The 23,776-nt window shown below is 42.6% G+C and overlaps 2 protein-coding genes and 1 long non-coding RNA gene across 4 annotated transcripts; 2 read left to right on the top strand and 1 right to left on the bottom strand.

Moving 5' to 3' along the window:
- Nucleotides 1-765: 765 nt before the first annotated feature.
- Nucleotides 766-8,329, top strand: LOC128443017 (tyrosine-protein phosphatase non-receptor type 1). The gene is made up of 9 exons (XM_053425702.1): nt 766-1,042; nt 2,553-2,643; nt 3,590-3,690; nt 5,678-5,776; nt 5,856-5,993; nt 6,245-6,454; nt 6,673-6,834; nt 6,991-7,151; nt 7,755-8,329. Exons 1-9 carry the CDS (start codon nt 986-988, stop codon nt 8,044-8,046), a joined length of 1,311 nt encoding a protein of 436 aa, XP_053281677.1. The 5' UTR covers nt 766-985; the 3' UTR covers nt 8,047-8,329.
- A 3,241-nt stretch (nt 8,330-11,570) lies between these two features.
- On the top strand, nt 11,571-18,839 carry LOC128443054 (uncharacterized). 2 transcript variants are annotated; one of them, XR_008338933.1, is made up of 4 exons: nt 11,571-11,661; nt 14,397-15,763; nt 15,984-16,020; nt 17,509-18,839. It is a non-coding gene; the product is annotated as an uncharacterized LOC128443054 (long non-coding RNA). The 2 variants fall into 2 exon arrangements; XR_008338932.1 differs by lacking the exon at nt 11,571-11,661 and adding an exon at nt 14,106-14,162.
- Nucleotides 18,840-21,112: 2,273 nt separating this feature from the next.
- On the bottom strand, nt 21,113-22,750 carry cebpb (CCAAT enhancer binding protein beta). Its single transcript, XM_053425740.1, has one exon. It carries the CDS (start codon nt 22,543-22,545, stop codon nt 21,628-21,630), a length of 918 nt encoding a protein of 305 aa, XP_053281715.1. The 5' UTR covers nt 22,546-22,750; the 3' UTR covers nt 21,113-21,627.
- Nucleotides 22,751-23,776: the final 1,026 nt, after the last annotated feature.

Here is a 23,776-nt window from a genome sequence, read left to right as displayed (position 1 = left end):
TCTTCTAGAATAACAACTGAGCCAGAAGCTGTTGTTTCTACAATGAGAGAGAACTTGGATGTAAACACACAAATGTTTATTTTTATTTATTTCTCTCAGTTTTTTGGGGGTATATTTGAAAGATTTAGAATTTAAATGAAGAATCATCATCATCATCGTCATCTACGTCTTCTTCTTTGAGGTTTAGCAGTAGCTTACATCCTCAGTGTTGTATTATACTGCCATCCTATGGAGTTTGTTAGCTACAATGTTTTCTTACCGCTCCTGTACTGGAGAAGGTTATTTTTAAAAGTTAATTTAATCCCTTTATGTTTCAGTTTGTTCTTTCATAACTATAAAAACAAAGATGATATGATCCACAACCTGCATTTGATCGAAGGCCTCACAATTTGGAGATAAAAGTAAAAAGTATGAAAAGGTGAAATGATGACTTTAAAACGTTGACTTTCTAAATTGAGTAGATGATAAAAATAAAGAGATAAACTATGAACTTTGATCACCAAAAGTATGAGATGGAACTTTAAACTTTAGAAAAGAGAAGTAAAAAGTATGACTTTAAAAGACATTTAATACTGTTTTACACACAGAAAGGACTAGTATGTATATGTCAAAGGTGAAAAGAGAAGAATGCAATAAACACGTTATAAAGAAAAGAAAGGAAAAGACAATAAAATAATAATAAAAAGTAAACTCTCTTTATGAGTTTCTTTTTTCCTTTTTTTTTGCTTCTGTGACGGCAGCAGCAGCTCGGGCGTGTGGGCGGAGCCTGCGGCGTGTTTCCGCTCTGAGGCCGAACGGACGAAGCTGATCTACGCAGGAAAAGCTACCGACGAGCGGCGGAACATTTGTTCAACCCAGCGACTCGGCTCCGGACCCTGAAGTGTCCAATCTACCGGGAGCTCGGTATCTCCACCGAGGCTAGAGGGGGAGGAGGAGGCCGAAGAGGAACCAGCCGCCGGAGCAGGAGGCAGCCGGACTGTCCGCTATGGAAGCCGAGTTTCGGGAAATCGATGACAACGGGAGCTGGAGCTGCGTCTACCAGGTAGGAGCTCCCGGTAAATCACGGGGGAACCGGACCGTCCGCGGACCCCGGTCACTTTTAGGGCCTTTCTACCGCAGCGTGTGTCTCCCCGCTCAGTCCGCCGGCGGAGCCCCGAGTCCGGGTTCCGCCTGCCCGACCAGTCCGATGATTGATGAGTCTGTCTGGGTGTCTACCTCGAGAACCACGTCCCATCACCGGCCCGCTTCGTGCTGCGGTCCCCGGTACAACGACACGGTTCAGGGGTTGATTCACTGAAATGCACCGCAGTGATGGAGGAAGTGGCCACTGATTTAGTTAATACTCCATTACTAGTAACTGTCCTGCTTTGAAAACTCGGTTTAGGAAGCCTGTAAGAATGATCAGTGATTATTAGTATTTCCACACATATATAGATTAAATGTTGTATCAATTATTGGTAAATTGATTGTCTATAAATTGATTTAAATGGTGGGAAATGCCCATCACACATGGATCTGTTCGACCAACAACACCCCAACATATTCAGTTCACTGTATACAGCAGCAAAGGTCAGTTGATCATTCAATTAGTGGATCAATCGATCAGTTATTGGTCCATCTCTAATTCCTGAAGAGCATGGGGTACGTCCTGTACTGTTAGACCAACATTTCAGATCCAAAATCCAAAGATAGTTAATTATAGTCTCTTGGTAACTTATTATCATGTAGAGCTGCTACAGGAGAAAGCTCGTGTAGTTAATCTTCACAGAATGTTTTGCCTGTAAAGGTGGAACCAGTGAATTTTTTTTTATCTTTCTCACTTAAAACCATAAATCCACATAATAAATGGATCAATAGCTGATTAATTATCTGTCAGTTGACTAATGGTTGCAGCCCCATTAATCAGGACCATCTACTTAAAGGTAAAAGGATTCATTGACGGTTATCCCATTATATATTTATATGGTTGGATAATGTTTTACTATCACTTTTATGAATGTTCAAGCAGCGTTTTTAATGCGGCTGTGGCTGAGGGGGTAGAGCGGTCGTCCTCTGGCCAAACGGTCGGCGGCTCGATCCCGGACTTCCCCATCTGCATGCCGACCTCCAACTAAAAGATCGAACCTCAAAATTACTCAAATAATTCAATTCCAAAGAAGAAAATATTCACATTTAAAAGCATTTTGACTGAAAAATCTTCTATAATATAAAAGTCGCTATTAACTATTATCTGTGAAATAGTCATGGTGCAGTAAAAAGCTCAGTAATGTCCCTTGAACCTCAAATGTTGAGTTTGTGTGAAGATTTTCATGTTGTGTCGTCAGTTTCTTGTACTAAATATCCATTACAACAACGTGTGTGTGGACATGCTCAACACCCCTCCCTCTTTTTTCTCAGAATTATTTCTGGGAAGGAACCAACCCCCACGTTTAAACTGAATACCTTATGTCATTTGATGCTGTTTTAAAGCATGGAGAACTATTCATACTGTGTCAGACCTTTTAATGTCACATGAATGTAGTGTTAATGTTATATTTTTTATTCTGTCACAGGAGATTCGTCACCAGTCTTGTGATCTGCCATGCAAACTTGCCAAACTACCCGAAAACAAGAATCGGAACCGCTACAGAGACGTGAGCCCATGTAAGTCGATGCCTCGATGCACTTCACTAAACGCTCTTAAACATCTCATTTATTCAGTTTCAAATGAATGAGTGCTCCCGGCACAGCTCTCCACCCAGTGGTGACTGATCCTTTAAAGGTTCTGAGTCGTGGAGTCTTTCACAGCAGAGAGTTACACAGAGATGACGATCGCCGGCCAAGTATCGTAATAATTACGTAAAGTTACACAGTGTTAGTGTTACTCAAGGGACACAACTTTGTGTCACTGCCGGGGTCAGACTGACGTAAAACAGGATGTGACTTCCAATTCCTAACTTTTGTTTTGACTTTTTATTTATGAGGGTTGTCGCTGTGGTCGCAGCACATGCATGTAGAGATGAGTGAGGTCAGCAGGAGATTACAATGGAAATATTAGGTTTTCTTCAGACTGAAGGAATAATCAGTTTTGTTACTCAGGTCTGACATTAACATCTGCATGTTGTAATGGTGTATGATGGAAACTATCAGTTACTAAGAAGTTACTCTGACTTCGATTGAATTGTTTTGGTTGTCCAGACTTTCTAAAATCAAATTTGAATAAAGTGAATATTTAAGGGACTGTGCGCTACTGAGTTCCACAGAAGTTCACGTTTAAAAATGCTTTTCGGTAAAACAATCCAACATCTCAACCATGTTAGTTCCTCTTTTCACACTTAATGAACAATGCAAATTGTACAGACCAAGTTGCAAATAGTGTTTTTCACTTTTAACGAGACAACTACACGACAAACCATGATCTTCCTTGACTGGATATGAAGAAAAGTGTGCGCCCCAGTTTTAAAGTTGGAAGCTCCAGACAGACTGTTAGTTCTCAGCAGCTACGTTGTTCTGAGAGTTGCATGGACATTCCCTGGAGGTTGCGATGTATAAAGAACAGACAAACATACTATTGACATGATTCTTCATGATGTTTTCTTCCTCTCCTCAGTCGACCACAGCAGAATATGTCTGCAGCTGGGAGCGAACGACTACATCAATGCCAGCCTCATCACGATAGAGGAGGCGCAGAGGAACTATATCCTCACTCAGGTAAGTGAAGAGGCTTCAGTTCCGCTCTAGTTGAACGGTGATAATCCTCCATTACACAGAAGAGGTTGGAGTAGGTTTGTTCATAGACGTTAGTGAAGGTACAACATTTATATTGATCCAGCAAATAACTTATAATAATGAAATCAGTTGTCCTTTTCATAAAGATAGAAACAAAGAACATTTGTCATCTTTGTTGGTTATAATAATAAGACTGTTAGCCAACTTTAACTATTGAGGCTGAGGCATAAATAGATAAATGTCCCCATAGCTGCAGCTAATAAACCATTTATTAAAAGTTATGTATATGGCCTATAGGTTTAAAAAAGGCGGACTTGAAGTAAAATGTTACTGATCATTTCCATTCAATGTTAAAGCATGGATTTAATTAATTTGTTTAATCCCAGAAACATTAACAATAGTAGAAAATAGCCTCAGATGTTGGCTGGAGGCTTCCAATCAGATCAGCCGTGACGTAGCCTGAGAGACGAAATGTGGGGCAAAAGAAAATCAATGTTTGTTGTGATTTCACGGTCGTGGTTCATTGTTCATCAGCTTTCATCCCCTCATCTGGATTTGGCAGCTGGACAGCACAAGGCTGAGATGAGGAGAGGTCTTGGTTTGTAAATCAAACTAAAATAGTTTAGAAAGTGATGGGACTGGGATACTCAGACCAAAGTGAAGATTGTTGTACTTGCCTTTTTAAAGAATATTAGGATCAATCAATTCCGTAGTCCATAAAATCAGTACTTAGACCGTACCCTCCTGGGTAACTTGGAGAGGATCTGTGTCAGAACCTTGTCCACTCACTACTGGGGTCCCTCAAGGTTCCGTCCTGGGTCCCCTCCTTTTCCCCCCCTTTAAACAAACCCTCTCGGCTCTGTTACTCACTACATGGCTTTTCCTACCACAGCTACGCAGATGACACCCGAATAATTCTCTCTTGTCCCCAGTTGAAACACAGGTAGCAGCACGAATGTGACTGACCTCTCTCAGTGGATGTACGCACACCCCTTAAAAATCAACCTTGACAAGACCGAGCTACTTTTACTTCTGGGGAAGGGCTCTCCCACCCATGACCATACTATCACCATCGACAACTCTGTGTTAGCCCACACTCAGACCACAAAGAACCTGGGTGTGACACTCGACAGTCAACTCTCCCTTACTGCCAGCATTGCTGCAACAACCCACTCATGTGTAGATACGTGCTGCTCAACACAGCAGTGAGAATACTTCCCCTTCTCACTCAGAAGGCAGTGCAGGTTCTGGTCCAGGCTCTGGTCATCTCACACCTACAGGTAGACTACTGCAACTCCCTCCTGGCTGTTCTGCCTGCTAGTGACATCTGACCTCTGCAGCTCATCCAGAACGCAGCAGCTCGACTGGTCTTCAACCTAAATTCACTCAAACTACTCAGCTCCCTTCACTGGTGACCAGTGGCTGCCCGTATTCGCTTTAAGACACTAGTACTTGCGCACTGTGCTGGGGATCGAGTCCAGTCTACATCCAGGACATGGTCAGACCTTACACCCCAGCCCGTCCACTCCGCTCTGTAATGGCCAATCGGCTTGTTGCTCCCTCACTGCGAGTTAAACACTCTACAGAATCACAACGGTTTGCTGTCCTGGCTCCTAAATGGTGGAACTAGCTCCCCAATGACATCAGGACAGCAGAAGGTCTACACATCTTCTGCCACAGGCTTAAAACACATCTCTTCCGACTACACCTTGGTTAAGAAGATGTTGGTCTAATAACCAGGGTCAACTCTGATGTTGAAAAACCAAACAAACAAACAAACAACTAAAAAGTTAGTTGCATTGTGTTGTATTGCAGTTACATGTGGCACTTTGTAGTTTGTAGAATCTTGCTGTTCTGGGTTTGAACCTTCATGGTTGAATGAACTTATTGTAACTTGCTTTGGATAAAAGCACCAGCTAAATGAAACGTAATGTAGCTGTACAGAATAAAACATGTTTTCCCTTTTTAGGGACCCCTTCCAAACACATGTGGCCACTTCTGGGAGATGGTGTGGGAGCAGAGGAGCCGCGGTGTGGTGATGCTGAACCGAGTCATAGAGAAAGGATCCGTAAGCAGCTCATCCTCATACTGTAACATACTTTTCTCTCCGTCACACTATTTCTAACTGGCCTTCTTTTGCTTTATAGATTAAATGTGCCCAGTATTGGCCGTTCAGAGAAGATAAAGATGCTATTTTTGAAGATACCAACTTCAAGCTCACCCTCGTCTCAGAAGACGTCAAATCTTACTACACAGTCCGTGAGCTGGAGCTGGAAAATCTGTCTGTAAGTTTTCAGTGCGTGTACAAGCTGACGTGGTTTCAAGTGAACACAACACTCCTTTTAAATCAAATCTTCTAATCTTAAAGTAATAGACAGGTCCTTATATAAACCTTGTAACAGGTTTTACTTGCTGGTGTTGTTCCTCCTGTTCAAGCTGGTCATTAAAATGTCCCTTCTGAAGTTGATTTTAGTTCAGGTAATGGAGTTAAAATCATTTATTTAATTGATGTCTTTCCTCTGATCTTGCTCTGCAGACTCAGGAGACCCGTGAGATTTTACAATTTCACTACACCACCTGGCCTGACTTTGGGGTACCAGAGTCTCCGGCCTCCTTCCTTAACTTCCTGTTCAAGGTGCGAGAGTCCGGGTGTCTGAATTCCGATGAGGGACCTTTGGTGGTTCACTGCAGCGCCGGCATCGGACGCTCTGGGACCTTTTGTCTCGTGGACACCTGCCTCTTGTTGGTTTGTACAGAGCTCTGCTGTAAACAAATTATCACACTGTACCTTTTATACCTTCTTTATTTATATTGAGCAGGTAGATGCGCCTGTAGAGCAGTATAACTACTCTAATACGTAGTCATCACTATTAAGGAACCAGTAATAATGGAGGCAAACTGACTCTAGAACGTGTCATTTCTCAGTTATCATATTAATCTCTTATTTTTCACTGTTAAATACAGATGTCAAACCGTAAGGACCCGTCTTCAGTTCGTATTCGCGATGTGCTGCTGGAGATGCGACGCTATCGAATGGGTTTGATTCAGACAGCGGATCAACTTCGCTTCTCCTACCTCGCTGTCAACGAAGCTGCCAAGTACATCAAGGGAGACACGTCCCTGCAGGCAAGTCCTTCCTCTCTACTCTGCTCCTGGGTCTTCATTTTACTCGGTGTATCGTAAACTGCCACGAGAAATAAAAACCTATCTACTAATCTTCCCTTGATTTCAAGTAGTTATGCAAACACTCAAATTGATTGTGTGTGTTTTTGATTTTTGAAGGAGTCATGGAAAGAGCTGTCGAACGAGGAAGACGATCCCCCAGAGTTCACCCCTCCTCCTCCTCCCCCTCCTCCCAGAGACCCTCAAAATGGCAAAATTGAGCCGTCCTTTTTCCCTGAAAATGATGAAATCGTCCGACACATGGAGAGCAGGACTTTGGGGTATTCATCAAAATCATTTATTTTAATTTTATTCCAGCGTAATCTGTTTCTGAACCAGCTATTTAGAAACCTGAAGATAAGTGTTTGTGCCACGCCTGTTAATGGTGAAGAACGTGGTTAAATGAAATGTATGATGTGGCAGGTCTGCTCCTTTCATCTTCACAGATCAAGTGCTAGAAGAGACACTTCAGATCATTTTCTGTTTGAACCCATGTTAAATGTATTTGTATGTACTTTAATCAAGCTAACTTTAGATTTGGTCCCGTTAGCAACACAACTCTTTCACTTGGCTGCTAGTGGGGGTTCATATTTACCGATAGCTGGTCTTAACACAAGAAGTGGTTTGTGTGGCGCAACACATTTTATTTTGGTCTTAATTCGGTAAACACATTATAACTAGTTTGAAGAGCTGCTGCTTGTGGCTCCAGAAATATTTTGCCCTTTGCAGAAACATTGACACTATTTAGTCTGTCCTGAGAGATCACAAGTGTGCAGTGCTAAGATCAGGTCTGAGATCTGATCACTCAGAACACATTCGAAGGTCTGAAACGCTCTCTTCTAACAAAAGTGCTCTTCTTCACTCTACATTCTTTCATCAACCAGGTCCTCACAGCAAACCGATCTGCGAAAGAGGAACATCGCTGGCCCACCGCCTCCCCCTGATCAGACCGAGCAGCTCGATGATCACAAGGTAATCCAAGATCTGACCTCCGACGCTCCAGCCACATCCCAGCAGCAGCACGAGGCCGAGAACCAGGAGAAGCCCGAGGCAGCGGAGCAGCCAAAGGAAGAACCTCCTGCGCCGGGGGCTTGGCCCCCTCTACTAGCCAACGTGTGCCTGTGCACGGCACTGGCTCTCAGTGCTTATGTCTGTTACCGGGCCTATTTCCACTGATGTCTTTCCCGCCTCCTTTCTGTTTCCCCTCCCCGTCTCTCCACTGAGAGAAGTGGACTGCTCTGGCCAATCAGCCTGCTTTGACTCCGGGTTTACTCTGCGAGTGAGAGGATTATTTGGACTTCAGCAGATTCAGGTTCACTCGTTTTGTCTTTTTACGACTGCAGTGCGAGGGGCCGGCTCCTCCTCCTCCTCCTCACCCAACCAAACCTTCTGTCAGTGTGTCATCATGGATGCTCAGGGCCTCAGTTTTTCAGGTGTCGCGTGTTAAATATGTGTAAACGCAATCAGTCTCCGCTCTTATTTACCAAATGAGTTCTTCCATTTCATTCTTTTACAGTGTGTCCGTTATGATTTCTAATTTCCCTTAGTTCTCTTACTCAAATCATTTATCCACATCTCTAACCAGCCTGTCTGAAAATATCCCAGTGAGGTAGCCAATTTAATTTGTTCTTTAGTTTTGGCTCAATATTAGATTGTGTGTATTTGTATAGTGCTTTGCCATTCAACTATTCACAAACACACACAGTGCATATATTTGCAGAACATTACACTGCCGGCCCTGCAGTCAGGGGCCTTCTGCTTACTGGACCCCCCCGTTCTACCTTCTGAGCCCCAGCCGCCTGTTAAACCTGTTCAATAAGGTGAAGTGTATGAAAGTAAGACTGAAGCGATGCTGTTTCCACTAGATAAGAGATGCATGCTGGGGTGGGCACTGCATCGTTATCTGCCCCCAGTCGTGGGCCGCGTTGGGGTGCAGGAGGCTGGTCGCGCCTGTACAGTGTGTGTGTGTGTTATTGTGTTTATGAGTGGTAGTTGTTGACCCTTTCTACTGGTGCTTGAGTTAAATCCACTCAGTGAGAAGTATTAATACAACATTTACAGGACATTAATCGTGGGACATGTAGCCCAGGCATTCTTCTCTCCCTGGTAGATCAACAGTGACACAGAATGTTAATGGTCTGTATTTATAAAGCAGCTTTTCCAGTCTTGATGACCACTCATTCATTCAGTGCATCTATGTGCAGCACTTTCTCTCTCACACACCACTCACACTGTCGGCACAGCCGTCTTTTAACATTTAGGGTTCAGTACCTTGCCCAGGGACCCTTGTGGAATAGGGGAGACTGGGATCAAACCGCCAACCTCGTGCTTAGAGGACGAGCCGCTCTTCCTCCCCCAACAGAGCGACTTTGAAAACAAAATGGTGCAGGAAGAGGTTGATATGTGACTCTTTCCATTTTCCTCGCATTCTTCAATTGACACTGGAATGATACTGACATCTTGAGATGTGTTTCCTCTTTTTAAGGTCAACACCTTTTCCTTGTTTTTCAGTCGCCGTGGATAAAAATGTGTGGAGGATTTTCACAGCAAGAGAATGTGTAACATAACCTGAAAGCAGCTGATGCATGTAATCGAATGTCAGACACAAAGTAGCTCACACCCGTTTCGCCAGCAATACAAACCCTTAATAACGTGTCACCCTTCATGTTAACAAACTCAGTGTCACAGGGAGCCGAGGATTTTGAACAAACCAAATATCAAACACCAGCACAGGGATGGAAACAATACACTGTAGTAATAATCCGTTGCATCGTGGCGCAGCCCCGAGCTGGCAATGTTTTCTATGATTATGTTCTTTTAACGCATGCTGCATTTGTGAATCAACAGGTTTGTCCTAAGAAGAGATTAGTTGAGCTGCTAGCGTCGAGTTTAATTTGCGACTGGACAGAGTTCAGTGCTCGAGTCTGACAGCTGTACCTTCCTTTAGAATGTATGAACGTCCCGTCCGAGGACAAACCCTTATTCTTAGATTATATATTTTTTTTCAAATCAGGTTTCAGTGTGCTGAGTTTTTTTTTCTTCTTTTTTTTTTCTGCTTTAGCAAGGGATGAAATCTCAGCCCCTGTGCAGCCAGTGCACCAGGTTTCCCTGTTTTTCTACACTTACGCTGAGCTTAAAAACATGTATTTTTTTATTTACATTTGTTGTTTTACTTTTTAAATAAAATAATAATAAAAAAAACGAATCTACTGATTTACTTTGTTGTTTTTTTGGAACCTAATTCTCAGTGTGACATCTGGGACCATGACTCTGGAAATAAAAGATCACTGAACACCGTGTTTTTATCTTATTGGTCGGTTAGTAGCAGGAAGAGCGATGTTTCCAGCTGAGAAAGTTTGTGTTTAGAATCAGACATCACAAATCCCACTTGAAACTATGATTTCTACATTAATATTTACAGGTGGAGTAGTGTTTCTGATTTTGGCACTTTTCAGAAATGACAAATAATGTGGTCACAATGAATCAAAGCATGATGAATATTTTGTCGTATTTTTGTCTGATGTGTTGAATTTATGTTGTATTTATAAAGGACCCTTTAAAGAGCTTTACATACAGTCAGTAAGAAAAAATGTATTACCCTGACTTTTATCAAAACAATAAAAAAGGGAAATAACTCAAATCAAATAAAGAACATACAGTAAAAGAGCAGCAGAGAAATAAAACAGGCCACTGGTGCAAAGATTTCACCAAAGATGTTGAAAATTTGTGTAGGTCATATTCACAAACTTCAATTTTCCTCATAGGGCTTTACAAGGTCCTTAAATGTTAGTAATTCATTAATAAATGCTTTTGTTGATAGATTGATTTAAAGTTGGAAACTCAGCAGAAAGTATGAATTCAATGCTCCTGACTTCCTTTCGAAGATCAGGTCTGAAAACAGCTGTTGGAAGGTTTCACAGCCCTAAAGGTTAAACAGCTCCATAGGCTTAAGAACAATTAATACAATGTTGTTAAAAAATCTTCTTGTATTACATTTCAGAAATAATATTAAACATTATGAGCAGAGCTTTTGATATTTCTCTTCATTCAGACACGAAGGGGAGTGGGGGGGACGTGTTTGTTTTTTTTCCATCAGGGGGCGCTGTTGGTCTAAAGCTCAGACTCTTCTCTCAGTGCACATGGAGGCCTGGCTTTCTCGTTGCAGCCCACTCTTTCCTGTTGTCTGTTGTCTGCACCAGGGTTTACTCAGCAGTTGTGTTATAATAACAGTGAACTGGACTCACTACCTGCAGCTCACAGAGACACTGATGCTCACATGCATGAATGTTATCCACATTCTAATTACGTCCATTTATTCAGGGACTAGTTTCCATAAAAATGGCTTATTACCCTGCTCAAATTATAATATATATATTTTTACTACAGTCATAACTGGTGTCAAATGATTTCAAAAAAAGTTGTGTCCTTGATACGGACACACAAACTTCTGAGGTGGATGTACACGTGCTTCCAATTAACAAGGCCCAACAATGAGTTTTGCTGAAGCCAACACACACAAACCAGCACAATGACGGCGGATTGACACTAAGTCAAACACGTCTGGAGACACTAGAGCTGCTCAAGCAAACCGCCCCCCCCCCACCCCGGGTGTACAAGCACAGATGATTTGGCAAGAGTCTTGGCTAGAACTTCCCGTTCCTGGGAAATACGAGGCAGGCACTGTTACGTGCAGTACAGGAATGCAACTGTAACAGCGTGAGTAATGGCACTCCCACCAGCGCTGTGCTGCAGCAGGCCAGAACAAGTTGTTGTTGGAAAACTACAATCAAGGTATGACCTGGGACCGGAAGTCCTTTAAAGACACAGTGCTGAAACGTCATGACACATATTCTCCTCTGGGTGACTGTCATTTTAATTTACCATCATAAATGAGAAAAAGGAGATTTTGAATATTATTTTTCAGCTCTTTTTTTATGCGTCATCTCCGAGGCCCAACGTTTTTCTTTAAATGTGATGTTGTTGAGAAATTCAAATTCAGTTATGTAAAAATAAAGTGAAGTCTCCTGCTGTGGCCCCTGACTCAGCCCAACACTGCTGACTCCACACTCACAGTAGAGCAGAAGGGATGTGTGCCCTGCCCTGCTGACTGTGTCCCCAGCTTAGTTATTAACCTGGAACTTCCCAGTGGCCGGCCAGCAGTGAGTGAGTGAGGGAGGGAGGGTGGGACGATCTTTGACTGTAAGCCTCTCTCCTGTAGACATGCAGATAGTTTTCGCATTGGAGAAGAGCCGAGCAGGGATCAGGAAATTCCTGAATGTGAGGGGAGTCAGATCTTTCCAAGCGTGACGCAGCAGAGTCTGAGTCACTGCACACGCAAGCAGTGTACAATGGAGGCCTGATACCGAGAAGTGTGTGGTGTACCGTGTCTCTTCATGCCCTTATCGTCTTAAAGGGAGTCAATGAGGCTTTGACAGCTTTCAGTATTAACCAGTGCTGGAATGTAACTCACTACATTTACTCAGTACTTTGCTTACGTGCATATTTGAAACATTTATCCTTGAATATTTAACATTTAATGTGTTTTTAAGGCCAAATAAAGTGCTTTTGTCTGTACGGCCAAAATTAGCGGTTTTCCCCTTTAACAGTCTTCGTGCTATAGGCTAGGTTTATGAATCACCAGCAGTAGCTTGGTGAAAAGCCTACGATCGTCTTATCCAACTCTGTGCAACAAAGTAAACTTCACAAAATATTTATTATAATGTTCAAACTTGCAGCAGAACTTAGTTTTTGATGTCTTTCCTACAACACCCGTTATCGCACATTTCAGATTAAGTTCATGACCCTTTGGAGGGTCGCGTTCAAACAAGTGAAAAACTTAGTTAAAACTGGATCCATTAGTTTAAAAGATGTCAAATTCAAGCGGGTACAACAGTAAAATGTTAAAATCGTTAGTAATTCATCAGTATTCATTTGATAATATGGTAAAATATCAGTCAGAGGGGGCATTACTCTGCAAAACAAGTACTTTCCCTTCTACATTTACAAGTTACCATACATTCATATACTGTTTATGCCCCATTGTCTACAGCCTTGTGCATATAACCAGCAAAACAATATATATATTCTTGACTGTAAAGGATCTGAGGAGCACCAGTATAGACTCGCCCTGTGTTCTTTACTTAAACATTGAGGTTTTTCCTGACAAGGAACTTGATTGCTCAAATTGAGAAGCACAGTTCTACTGCTCTGATTAGACTGCAGCCTATCCTGTCTTTGGTTACATCTGTTGAGACATTCACCCGTGAGCAGTTCCTGTTCCTGTTCCTGTCCCCCCCTGCTACTGCTGTTGAGGGTCAACCGTCAGACTTGCACACACCGATGTCACAGACAGTCCCTCCGCTGTCACAGCCAAGTGGCTTGCATGTAGGTCATAGCATAAACACTGTGAGATTGGAGCTGGTGTTTCCTCCTTGGTGTGCGCTTCAAAGCTCCCGCATCCTTCCTCTCGCCGCACGCAGCAAGAATTGATGACGTCGACATGCGGTCCACATGTGTAAACAAAGCGTGTTGACCTGCCTGCCTCACCACAGACGTCCCCATGATGTTCTTTTGGATTCATGTTGATGTTTTCATCATAACATCTGTAGGACAAATGACAGGCCCTTACATCCGATGTGTGATTGCGGGCTCGCCAATGATTCCGTCTGAAAGGACCTTTTGAAAGGAGGTGAAAGGTAGAATGTGGTGAACGTGAGGATGGTCACATAGTTCAGGGAGTGTAGGTGGTGAATTCTGTCATGCACTCGCGTCAACACACCTAGCTTCCTGTTGCGTAATCAGTACATGTCAAAACCCACGCATCTATCATGCAATTCAAATTTTGCTGGGATCTGTGATTTCACCACAGTACAGCTAAGAATTGACAGATTTAATATGACAGCAGGTCTTCATAAGAGCAGTGTTTGGATCTCTGGATCAGAGCTTTTCAATACAAATTCAGAGGTCCAGTTTGAGAGGATGTGTTCAAGCAAAGGTCTGAAACATCACAATGTCTTTTTTCTCAATTCAGGTAAAACTAAATAAAAGGTTTACATTTAAAAATAAAGGAAAGTTTGTGAAAAAGTCAAAATAATTTGCTTAATTTGAGAAAAAATTTAAATAAAAGTGTGGTTTGAGTTTCCCCATTTTCTAAACTACATTTCACATTTGAACAAACTCAACACAATTTGAACAACTGAACTTTAATGCTCCTTTTCTCTTTATTCCCATTTTCTGAAAATCTCTTCCTTGTGCTGCCAGGATGTATTACCGTAAAGACTGCGCAGGTTAAAGTAAGACTACCGTAAATGCGAGAAAAGTTGCGCATGTTAAAATAGAAACGTTCTGGTTCTGTATAGAACAGCGTCTTGGTCTTTTTTTGTAAGATATTTAATATAGATAATCTAAATATAAGGTAGATCAGAAAACAATTTGCCATCATTATATCACATATTATTAATGATGTAATGAAGAAGTCATTTAGGACATGCATGGTTCAAAAATGAAGTTTTCTTTGCACCCTTTAGGACTTCAATGGTGGATTCTGTATCGTGTTAGTATCTGACAGTGGTGGTGGACCACGGTCGAGGTGGCAGCTGATGGTGGAGCCTGATGGCAGCAGTGGACAATGACTGAACTAAAGTGGCATCCTATCTTGAGGGTGGATCATGATCGTGGTGGCTGCTGACCATGGACTATGACTACGGCAGGACTTCTTGATATACAATGTTTGTCCTCGGATACCCGACCTTTACTGACAATAATCAATCAATTCATTGAACTTCCATTGTGCTACAAAGTGTTTATTCTAATCAATGCTGCAGATACCCTTATCTTCCTGATGTTGTCCATTACACGTGGCATCTATTGCACTTCTGTCCGTCCTGGGAGAGGGATCCTCACAAACCCAGAACAACAAGTTTAGAAACAAATTTCTTCAAGAAAGCCAAACTACAAAGTGCTATAAGAAAAGTACCATATAAGTGCTAGTTTTATTATATTTATTTATTTGGCTTTAATTCAAGGTTAAGTCAGAAGAGATGTGCTTTAAATATGCGGCGGAAGATGTGTAGATGTTCTGTCCTGATGTCGATGGGGAGCTCGTTCCACCATTTAGGAGCCAGGACAGGAAACAGTCGTGATTTTGGTGAGTTTAACTCGCAGTGAGGGAGCAACAAGCCGATTGGCCGATACAGAGCGGAGTGAGCGTGCAGGGGTGTAACGTTTGACCATGTCCTGGATGTAGACTGGACCCGATCCGTTCACAGGACGGTATTAAGGTACTAGTGTTTTGAAACGGATGCGGGCAGCCACTGGTAACCAGTGAAAGGAGCGTAGGATTTAAAAAGAGTTACAGGGAGTTACAATAGTCTAAGTGTGAGATGACCAGAACCTGGACCAGAACCTGCGCCGTCTTCTGAGTGAGAAGCGGAAGTATTCTCCTGATGTTGTGCAGCACGTATCTACAGGAACATGTTGTTGCAGTAATGATGGCCGTAAGGGAGAGTTGACTCCCAGGGTGGCACACCCAGGTTCCCAGCAGTCTTGGTGGGGGCTAACATGGAGTGTTGAAAGGTAATAGTCGGGTCGTGGGTGTGAGAGCCTTTCCATGGAAGGATAGTAGTTCATTCTTGTCAAGGTTAATTTATCGCTGGTTTGCAGAAATCCACTGAGAGATGTCAGTCAGGCAGAGATTCGTGCTGCTACCTGCGTTTCAGATTGGGGAAAAGAGAGGATTAGTTGGGTGTCATCAGCCAAAAAAAAGCCAGGTGTGTGAATGACAGAGCCGAGAGAGTTGGTGTACAGACAGAAGAGGAGGGGACACAGGACGGAACCTTGAGGGACCCCAGTAGAGAGAGGACAAGGTTCAGACACATCCTCTCCAAGTTACCCGGTAAGTGCGGTCGTTGATGATTGATTGATTCATGAAAACATACACATGCACGTCTCTCTATAGTTGTGAGGACACTTATTGACATAATGCATTCTCTAGCCCCCTACCATAACCTAACTATAAAAATAAACATGAAACTACATATTTTGAATACAATAAAAGTACAGTTATTACATTTGTTTGTTTTGTTATTTAACTTTTGTAAAATTTCATTTTTTAGGTAAGAAAAACTTCCGAACCATGACCTCAAACCTGAGGTATGTACCGAACAGGGATTTTAGTGCACCGTTACACCCCTAATATATATATGTATAAAGTTTATTATATAGATTGACAAAGACTTAATGATCACATGGTAAGAATGACATCATCATGACTATGAAGTCATAAAATGATGTCATATATCTTAGTAATACATTTCCATTTGCAACAAATTCTGATCTTCATATAATTTCGCACAGTTTACAGTAATTCATGGATCGTGTGTCCAGTTGGACGCAACCTTCATTAAACGTGTTCAGTAAAGCAGGGGACCGACTTTCACTTCCATAATATCGGTAATTTCTAAGGGAGGGGTGGTCAAAATAAAACAGGATGTCAACTTAATTGACGAGTGTGTCAGAGTATCTGGTAATCTAGGAAAGTTTTGGATTCTGGCTTTGAGGAACAGTGCCACAGGCTCAACTTTCTATATTGATGGAGAATTCATCAACTTGAAAGACATCTTCCTCATTGTAAAGTCCTGCCGTAGTGAAATGTGTGTGTGGAGGAGCCAGTAGGATGTAAAAACAAATTCAACCTCGACCAAATTTCATTAAAATTAAATGCACCTAGTAATCCATCAATAATACATTGTATTAAATACAACACTATACTATAGTACATCCTGCTGAGTTTTCTTATAAGTACATGGTTGAATGTAGGATTCGTTTTATCATTGTGGGATGTATTTGCATTGTGGTCCCGTTGCTTTTAAGTAAACAATATGAATAACATCGTCTACACCTGCTTGCTTCTATCAAAACATTTAGAATATCACTTCAGAAAATAGTAAAAATATTCACGCAAACTTGTCTGACGTCTAAAAGTGATGTTAAGAAAGGACCAAAATAAATATTCAGTTTACTTTCACGAAAGAAAAAGAAAATCAACAGATCTTTCGAAACTGAATCTGGTGCATTTCTGAGCTTTATTACTTAAAAAAGGACAAATAATGAATAATAAAATAATAATAATAAAAATCAGCTCTATAACTATAACCAGACTGTTTGATCGATCGACCCTCAGAGGCTTTCTTCGAAGTTTTCTAGAAATTCTTTCTGTAGTGCTGATGAAATCCCTATTTTTATCTATCTTGACCTGATGTGCAACTAAACCACCATAATCCCAATTGAGTGCCAGTTGGCCCAAAATTTGTTTTACGTCTACAATGAACATTTTTCCAGTCAGATTCCTAAATCTTGTACCAAATACAGCGGGAAGTGAAGTTTTAACACTTGCGAATGTACTCAAAAGATCTTCTCACGGATGTTGCCCTAATTATTAAACCAACATACATTTTGCAAGGGTGGCCGTGTGTTACACAAGATCTGGGCAGGGATACTTGCTCTGTAGTGACCACAAGTCACTTCTGCTCGTCAGTTTTGCGTTTACACAGTCATCTACAGGCAAATAGCAGAAGTGCCCAAAGATGTCGAAATCTTGGTTCACTTCAAAAAGATAATGTTCTGTTCGGTTTACCGTAGGTCGACAGGCTTGGCTTCCCGTTACACCCCATGGTCCGGATATCCGATGTTCCCTTTCACAGAGGGGGAAGTGTAATCAAACAAGCAAAATCACTAAGGTATCACTTTTCAACCTAGATTTGTTAATATGTTTCAATTGTATCTTAAAAGACGACACAGGTTTGCTCATTTGCGATGTCACATATTTGAGGTTTAGAGGCCCCGACATCTTGACCATCTTTTGTCTCGACTAGAGAATCATGAGAGAGATGAAGGAAATCAACAACTTTTTCTTTAAATTTCGAAGCAAATATTTGTACAAAACTATTCCTATTATCTGTGTGTTTTGAACTACTTAGCAATTACTCTAAAATCAAAGCAAAGTTACCGCATGATGTGTAAATGTGTGCTTCTATGATCATTCATTTCAGCTCTGATTATAAGTCAGTCTTTGGGTTTAAACAAAATTAGAAAATTGATGAGCAATCTTGAAAATTCAACAAGCAAGGATCCTAAAATAGACGGCACCAGAAAACAGAAGATGGATTTAAGCAGAAGACGTATTTCAGAGTTGAATACTTTCTGATATCAATCGCCAAACACATTTGAGAGAGTAATTGGAGAATCAGTGAATTTAAATCACCAGTTTTATCTGCATTCAGCTTAGAGTTTGATTTCTAGTCAGCAAAACAATTCTAAATCAAACTATGCAGAAGGTATATATTCATAGAAAAACAGAACAGGACCCAGAATAGAGCTTTGAGGTTCTCCACATCTTACCAGGAGTGAATACAGAATAAAAGACTTCATGAGACCACACTGTCTATCAGAAATACATTATCAACTAAATTATAGCTTTTTTTGATATTCTATTATTAACTTCAAGACTTAAACCAAGAATGAACTGATTCCACTATAAAGTAGGTATGTGTACACAATGACTCCATTGTTTTTCTAGTAAAACTATTCAAAACACACCTTCTTTCCAAAATGTTGTGCAACAGGTTATTTTCACCTGGTCGTGCTCGCACACACACAAAGGAGTAGGAAAGTCTTGAAAGACGGACAAAACACACCGATTGTTTTGGTCTTTTCATAGAACTTGTTGTCTGTAATAACAATATTTAATGCAGCCTTATTTGATGGATTGATCAACTATGTTAAAGGAAGATTTTAGCCACAACGTTTTATTGTATTAAATGATAATAATGTATTTCTTACAGTTGTAATGTGCTGTTTTGTGCTTTGTGACTGGTGTGACGACAAAGTTGATCATCAATAACTATTTGCTTTTAATCATGGATTCATTGTTTTGTCCATAAATTGTCAGAAAAAAATTAAATAAAAATTGACCAGGGCAAAATGTTCTAATGTCTTGATTTGTTTGACCTACAGTCCAAAACATTCATTTTACTGAGCGGTGACAAACAAGAGCATGTGATGGGGAACAAGGTTTTAATCTATACGAGCTTTAGATCGTCTGTCAGAGATACCCAAGTAAGCCTCTCCAGTCCTTGTTAAGTGTTATTTAATCTCAACACACATCTGTAGGTTGTTGATATAAAACAGCAGCAAGCGTGTCGGTTCCGCTGTGGCACTGCTGAACTTAACAAGTCAGAGAAACTGTATCGAAGCCAAATTCAAATGCAAAAAAGTGTAAAATAAAGCCAGGCTGCGTTTTCAGCACCCGACTTCATTGATTGATTAGTGAAACCCAATCTGCTATGAAGCCTACTGATAAGTATAACAAATGAAAAAACATGTTAACATGACTCAAGGGCAATAAAAAAAATCGTCCATTTCACAACAGCTGGTGGACATCATGACAGGTGTGTGTGTGTGTGCGTGTGTGTGTGCGTGTGTGTGTGTGTATTGCTTTATCAGTGGAGTTTTTAGGAGGCCGGTTGGCCTCTGGAGGGGCTGTGATGCAATTAGGAGTTTACGGACAGACACTGCCCATTGACGGTAATATGTTGAAAAAGGGGCCGGACTAAACTTTCAAGAAAAGAGGTCATCATGTGTGGGAATTTCCCTGTGTCCTGTCAGAGCAGGAGCCAGGAGCAGGGAACGATTGCATGGGGCTCAAATAGGAAACGTGGGGTCATCGAAGAAAGAATTCGTAGAATGTTTGATTGGATGCGAGCCAACACGAGGAGCTACATGTGTGCGGAAACAGTCACAACAAGGAAGCTATGGATGTTGGAGTATTCACACATTGCTAAAAACATTACTTTCTTTGTTTGCTGGGATTGTACCACAACAAACATGGCCAACTTTTCCTTGAAATCTGTTAAAAATCATACTTTTATTACTGTACTGGCCTGAAACCAGACCACAGCTACTTAGAGCCATTGTCATGTACATGGAGGATAACAATGTCTTATTCAGAACTGGGTGTAACATTCTTCAAGTGGTGATGTGTTGGAAAAGGAGGATATTGCACAACAGCTTAAAACTAAACTGTTCATCACTGCGTGTGTCGAAATATCCAAATGTCATCTCTGCACATCAAAACAACACCACGGGTTTTATGCTTCATTTAGATGGTGGAACTTTTCGGTTCCATAACCAGTGTCGTCTCTTAACACAACCAGCAGAGTGGGTCTTTCTCTTCTTCTCGGCTCTTTGAAGCGAGAGCTGGAAAACATCCCCCAACCTGAAACGTCATGGATCACCTACAAATCCTACTGTGCTCCTTTTCTTTATCTCCTCCGCCAACTGTCATCTTATCCATTATGTCTGGTGTAACCCACTGTGTCACTCCTATCTTTAACTTCTTCATTTTCTGCTGAGTGTTTATTCTCTTGGGGGTTAAAGGAGGATTATCTGTAACTCGCTTGCACTGACTCGCAGCCGTTCAGCTCTCGGCTGTTGAAGCATGACCTGAAGTGGTGTGAGGAGGTTAGTTGCTGATTAATTTCCATGCAACCTTGAACCCATCACTGGGCCAGTGGACCCAGCAGACTATTGACAGAGCCAGCTAAAGATAAAACCAACATTTCTGTGCTGCGTGCAGTGTGGCCGAGTTTTTTTTCCTCTTTTGTTTGCTGCCCTCAGCAGTATCGTTTCAGCTTAAATTTGGTTGCATGTATTTCAGGATCTGAGGACTTCAGTGTCCAGCCATTAAGTAAACAGAGGAACCAAAATGGCGGTGGCAGGGTTATCCAGTAACCGTCTGGAGCGTCTTGAAAGGGAGAAATCATCCTACATTACTGTTGCATATAAAGAGAATGGAGAAACACCAATTCACGTATAAATCCTCAAACAGTAATAAGTGAGGACTTCTCTGCGCTGTCTAGACCTGCTGATAGAAACCACTGCATTTTAAATGGGGATGCGTCGTTAAAAATGATATAATATTGGTGTATTCTGTGTATAGGGCAAACTGGATCTATAAGATTCACTCTGATCGGCGAATTCCTGCAGTGTGACGTGTCTCTTTCCAATTTGGTACATTTGGCTGAATTAAACGGTTGTGAATGTGCCTTATTGCCATCTGCAATATGTTGGAATCAACATGCAGGGTATAACACGGCGGTGTGAGAGCTTTACATCCCTGTCTGTCTGAGCCTACACACACACACACACACACGACTTCCAGAAAAAGAAGAAATTACAAGAGAAATTGTTTAGACAAAGTATAAATCTGTTTAATTCCATAAAATATCAAGTACAATTAAAGCATTTCACCTTTTAATATTAAATAATTAGACTTATTTCATTCATTGCCAATAGTATTACAAAGAGTTGCATCATTTCACTGCAGCACAACTCTTCCCTTGACAACCGCTGCTGTGAATACACAAAAAGTACCAATTCACTCGCATGTATGTAAAACCTGCACAGAAATACTGCATACACCACAAATAAAAATAAAACGACAGCTGAGAATAAAGCTAAGGTGACATGTGAAGAATCGTGAACGATTGCGCAATCCATGCACCCACTTCCTCAGTCCCATTCAAAGAGTCCTTGTAAACTGGTGGTCGGCCGCCGTCTTCACCCGCGTCCACGAACCGTCTTCAACGCTCAGTCAGCGGATCAGCTGCGGCTCTAAAGTCCATCAGTGATTAGACAAGAAGCCCCGGGCTCCATGTGCAGTCTGTGGGGGGGTGTGGGGGGGTTGGGGGGGTGAGGATTCTAACACTGTCCGGTGGCAGAGAGCAGGTTGCGCAGGGTGGACAGCTCTCTGGACAGCTGCTCCACGCGCTTCTGTAAACGGTCGTTCTCCGCGGTCAGTTCCAGGACTTTGTGCTGCGTCTCCAAGTTGCGCATCTTGGCTTTGTCCCTGCTCTTCCTCACGGCCCGGTTGTTCCTCTCCCTCCGAAGCCGGTACTCCTCACTGTCCTTGTCCAGGCGCTTCTTCGCTTTGCCGCTGGACATCTTGCCCCCGTGCGACGGGGACCTGTCCCTACCTGCCGGGGCAGGTGTGCCGGGCGGGCTGGAGCAGGACGAGGACGCGCTGGAGATGTTGCCCAGACTGCCGCTGGTGGACTGGTAGTGGAGGTAGGACCTCATGTCAAAACCAGACGAGCCGTTCTCCATCTTCGCGTCTTCTTGAGCGTCGTCTCCGTCCGCAGCAGCAGCAGCAGCGGCGGCGGCAGCGGCGGCGGCGGCTCGGTAGCGACCCAGCTCCGGGCTCAGCACGCTGTCCACACGGGTCTCCTGCAGCTCCGTGTACCCCAGCGAGTAGGGCTCCCGGGGGTCCCGCAGGCTGTCGCACTGACTCGCCTCCAGGTCGCCGAGCATCGAGTAGCTCTTGTAGTTCTGAGCTGCAACTCTCTTGATCTTGTTCTCCGCCAGGAAATCTGAGAAAACGTCCCCCTGCTGCGGCTGCGGCTGCTGCGTGTGCGTCTGCGTGTGCGCCGCCAGCTGCGGGCAGTGCAGCGCCGAGTCCAGGTAGGCGCTGAAGTCGATGGCTCTCTCCCGCTCCTCGATGCCCAACTCCGACATGGAGTCGCCGAGCCTCCAGTACGAGCTGCCGCTCACGGGTGCGATAGCTCCGTCTCTACTGTGGATAGCAAAGCCGCCCGCCTCGTAGAAGCCGGCCACTTCCATGGATCTTAACACCCGCCGGATTGCAGGAGCATGGAGGGCTGAGGTCGAGGTCAGCTCCAGATGTGCGACAGCGGTGAGGTGGCTCAGGTGTCGTTCGGTCGGTCGGTCGGTGGTGGGTTCGAATCCCGCCCTGGAGTCACAACACTCAGCGGAGCAGATGTGAAGGGCTCGTGCTCGCGGGTCTGGAGGAATTGACAGGTCTCCGTGTCTCGTGGGGTTATATTACGAGCGAGGGGCGGGGCTTAGCTGGGCAGGTGTGTGACGCGCAGAGCGAGGGACCAACCGGAAACTTTCGACATCCAACTGTTTATATGTATTTATATATATATACACTAGACCCATCAAAACCCTTTTCAATAACTAACTCAAACTTCTGGCTCTTCTTACAGGTGGTGTTGGGTTTCAGCAGCTGGATGTGGAGACGCCCCACCGAGGTAAAAACTTTTCAAAAACTTTCCATAAGACTTTCAAAAGTTGCCTATAATGATGAAATGAGAATTGTTTCTGAGGAGCCCTAGACGGCGCAGGGAGAAGAGTCAACACTTTCTGAATCCGTCACAATTTGGAAAAGGGAATCTGTTGCCAATGCAGATAGGAGAAGTAAATACTTTGACTGCTCAGCTGAAGAAACAGCTTATTGATAATCAATGATGTGCACATTACACTACTGACTCTGTTTTACTCGCTGTGTGTTTTCTCATATGTTGTGTTACTTATTTTCCCTACTTTGATTATTAGTCTAAATGTTGTTTATATGTGTCAATGTATTTTAAAGTTAGGTGGCCATTTTAGAAAAAGTGGTCAGGGACAACGGATGAAGATTAGCCTGTGGAGCTAACTCTGGCTTAGTCCTTTTGCTGTTGATGAATGAACATTGTACCTTTCAAATAAAACAAATAAATGAAATTAAATGATTGTATTTCAATCTGTGCTGTGTTGTCGGAGTCTGAATAATAAGTTATCATCAACATCTTTGCAAGGATGCTGGAATTGGGGGGGGGGGGGGGGGGGGGGGGGGCTGCAGCACCCCTTAATCCTACAAGGGCTTTAGCTGCCAGGCAAAATAAACCAAACAGCTGAAATTTTATTTACTTTTATTTAAAATTGGAATTTTCAAATATTCTGTGTATTTTGTGTGTATTTGATGCACAAACGTGACGTAGATAATGTTAGGAATTGATTGAAAGGATTTAAGTGATGTAAAAGTGGATAATTACTATGTATTTGTGTA

This window comes from Pleuronectes platessa, chromosome 6, assembly GCF_947347685.1.
Source record: "Pleuronectes platessa chromosome 6, fPlePla1.1, whole genome shotgun sequence".
Classification (NCBI taxonomy): domain Eukaryota; kingdom Metazoa; phylum Chordata; class Actinopteri; order Pleuronectiformes; family Pleuronectidae; genus Pleuronectes; species Pleuronectes platessa.
The sequence above is the reverse complement of the archived record's forward strand: the minus strand, read 5'-3'. Positions and strand labels throughout refer to the sequence as shown.

Excerpts from the sequence above, each read along its gene's own strand:
- LOC128443017 (XM_053425702.1), top strand. The coding sequence starts at position 986 with ATGGAAGCCGAGTTTCGGGAAATCGATGACAACGGGAGCTGGAGCTGC. Across the intron at positions 3,691-5,677 it reads GGAACTATATCCTCACTCAG|GGACCCCTTCCAAACACATG; the intron begins GTAAGTGAAGAG and ends TTCCCTTTTTAG. Across the intron at positions 7,152-7,754 it reads ATGGAGAGCAGGACTTTGGG|GTCCTCACAGCAAACCGATC; the intron begins GTATTCATCAAA and ends TTCATCAACCAG.
- cebpb (XM_053425740.1), bottom strand. The coding sequence starts at position 22,545 with ATGGAAGTGGCCGGCTTCTACGAGGCGGGCGGCTTTGCTATCCACAGT.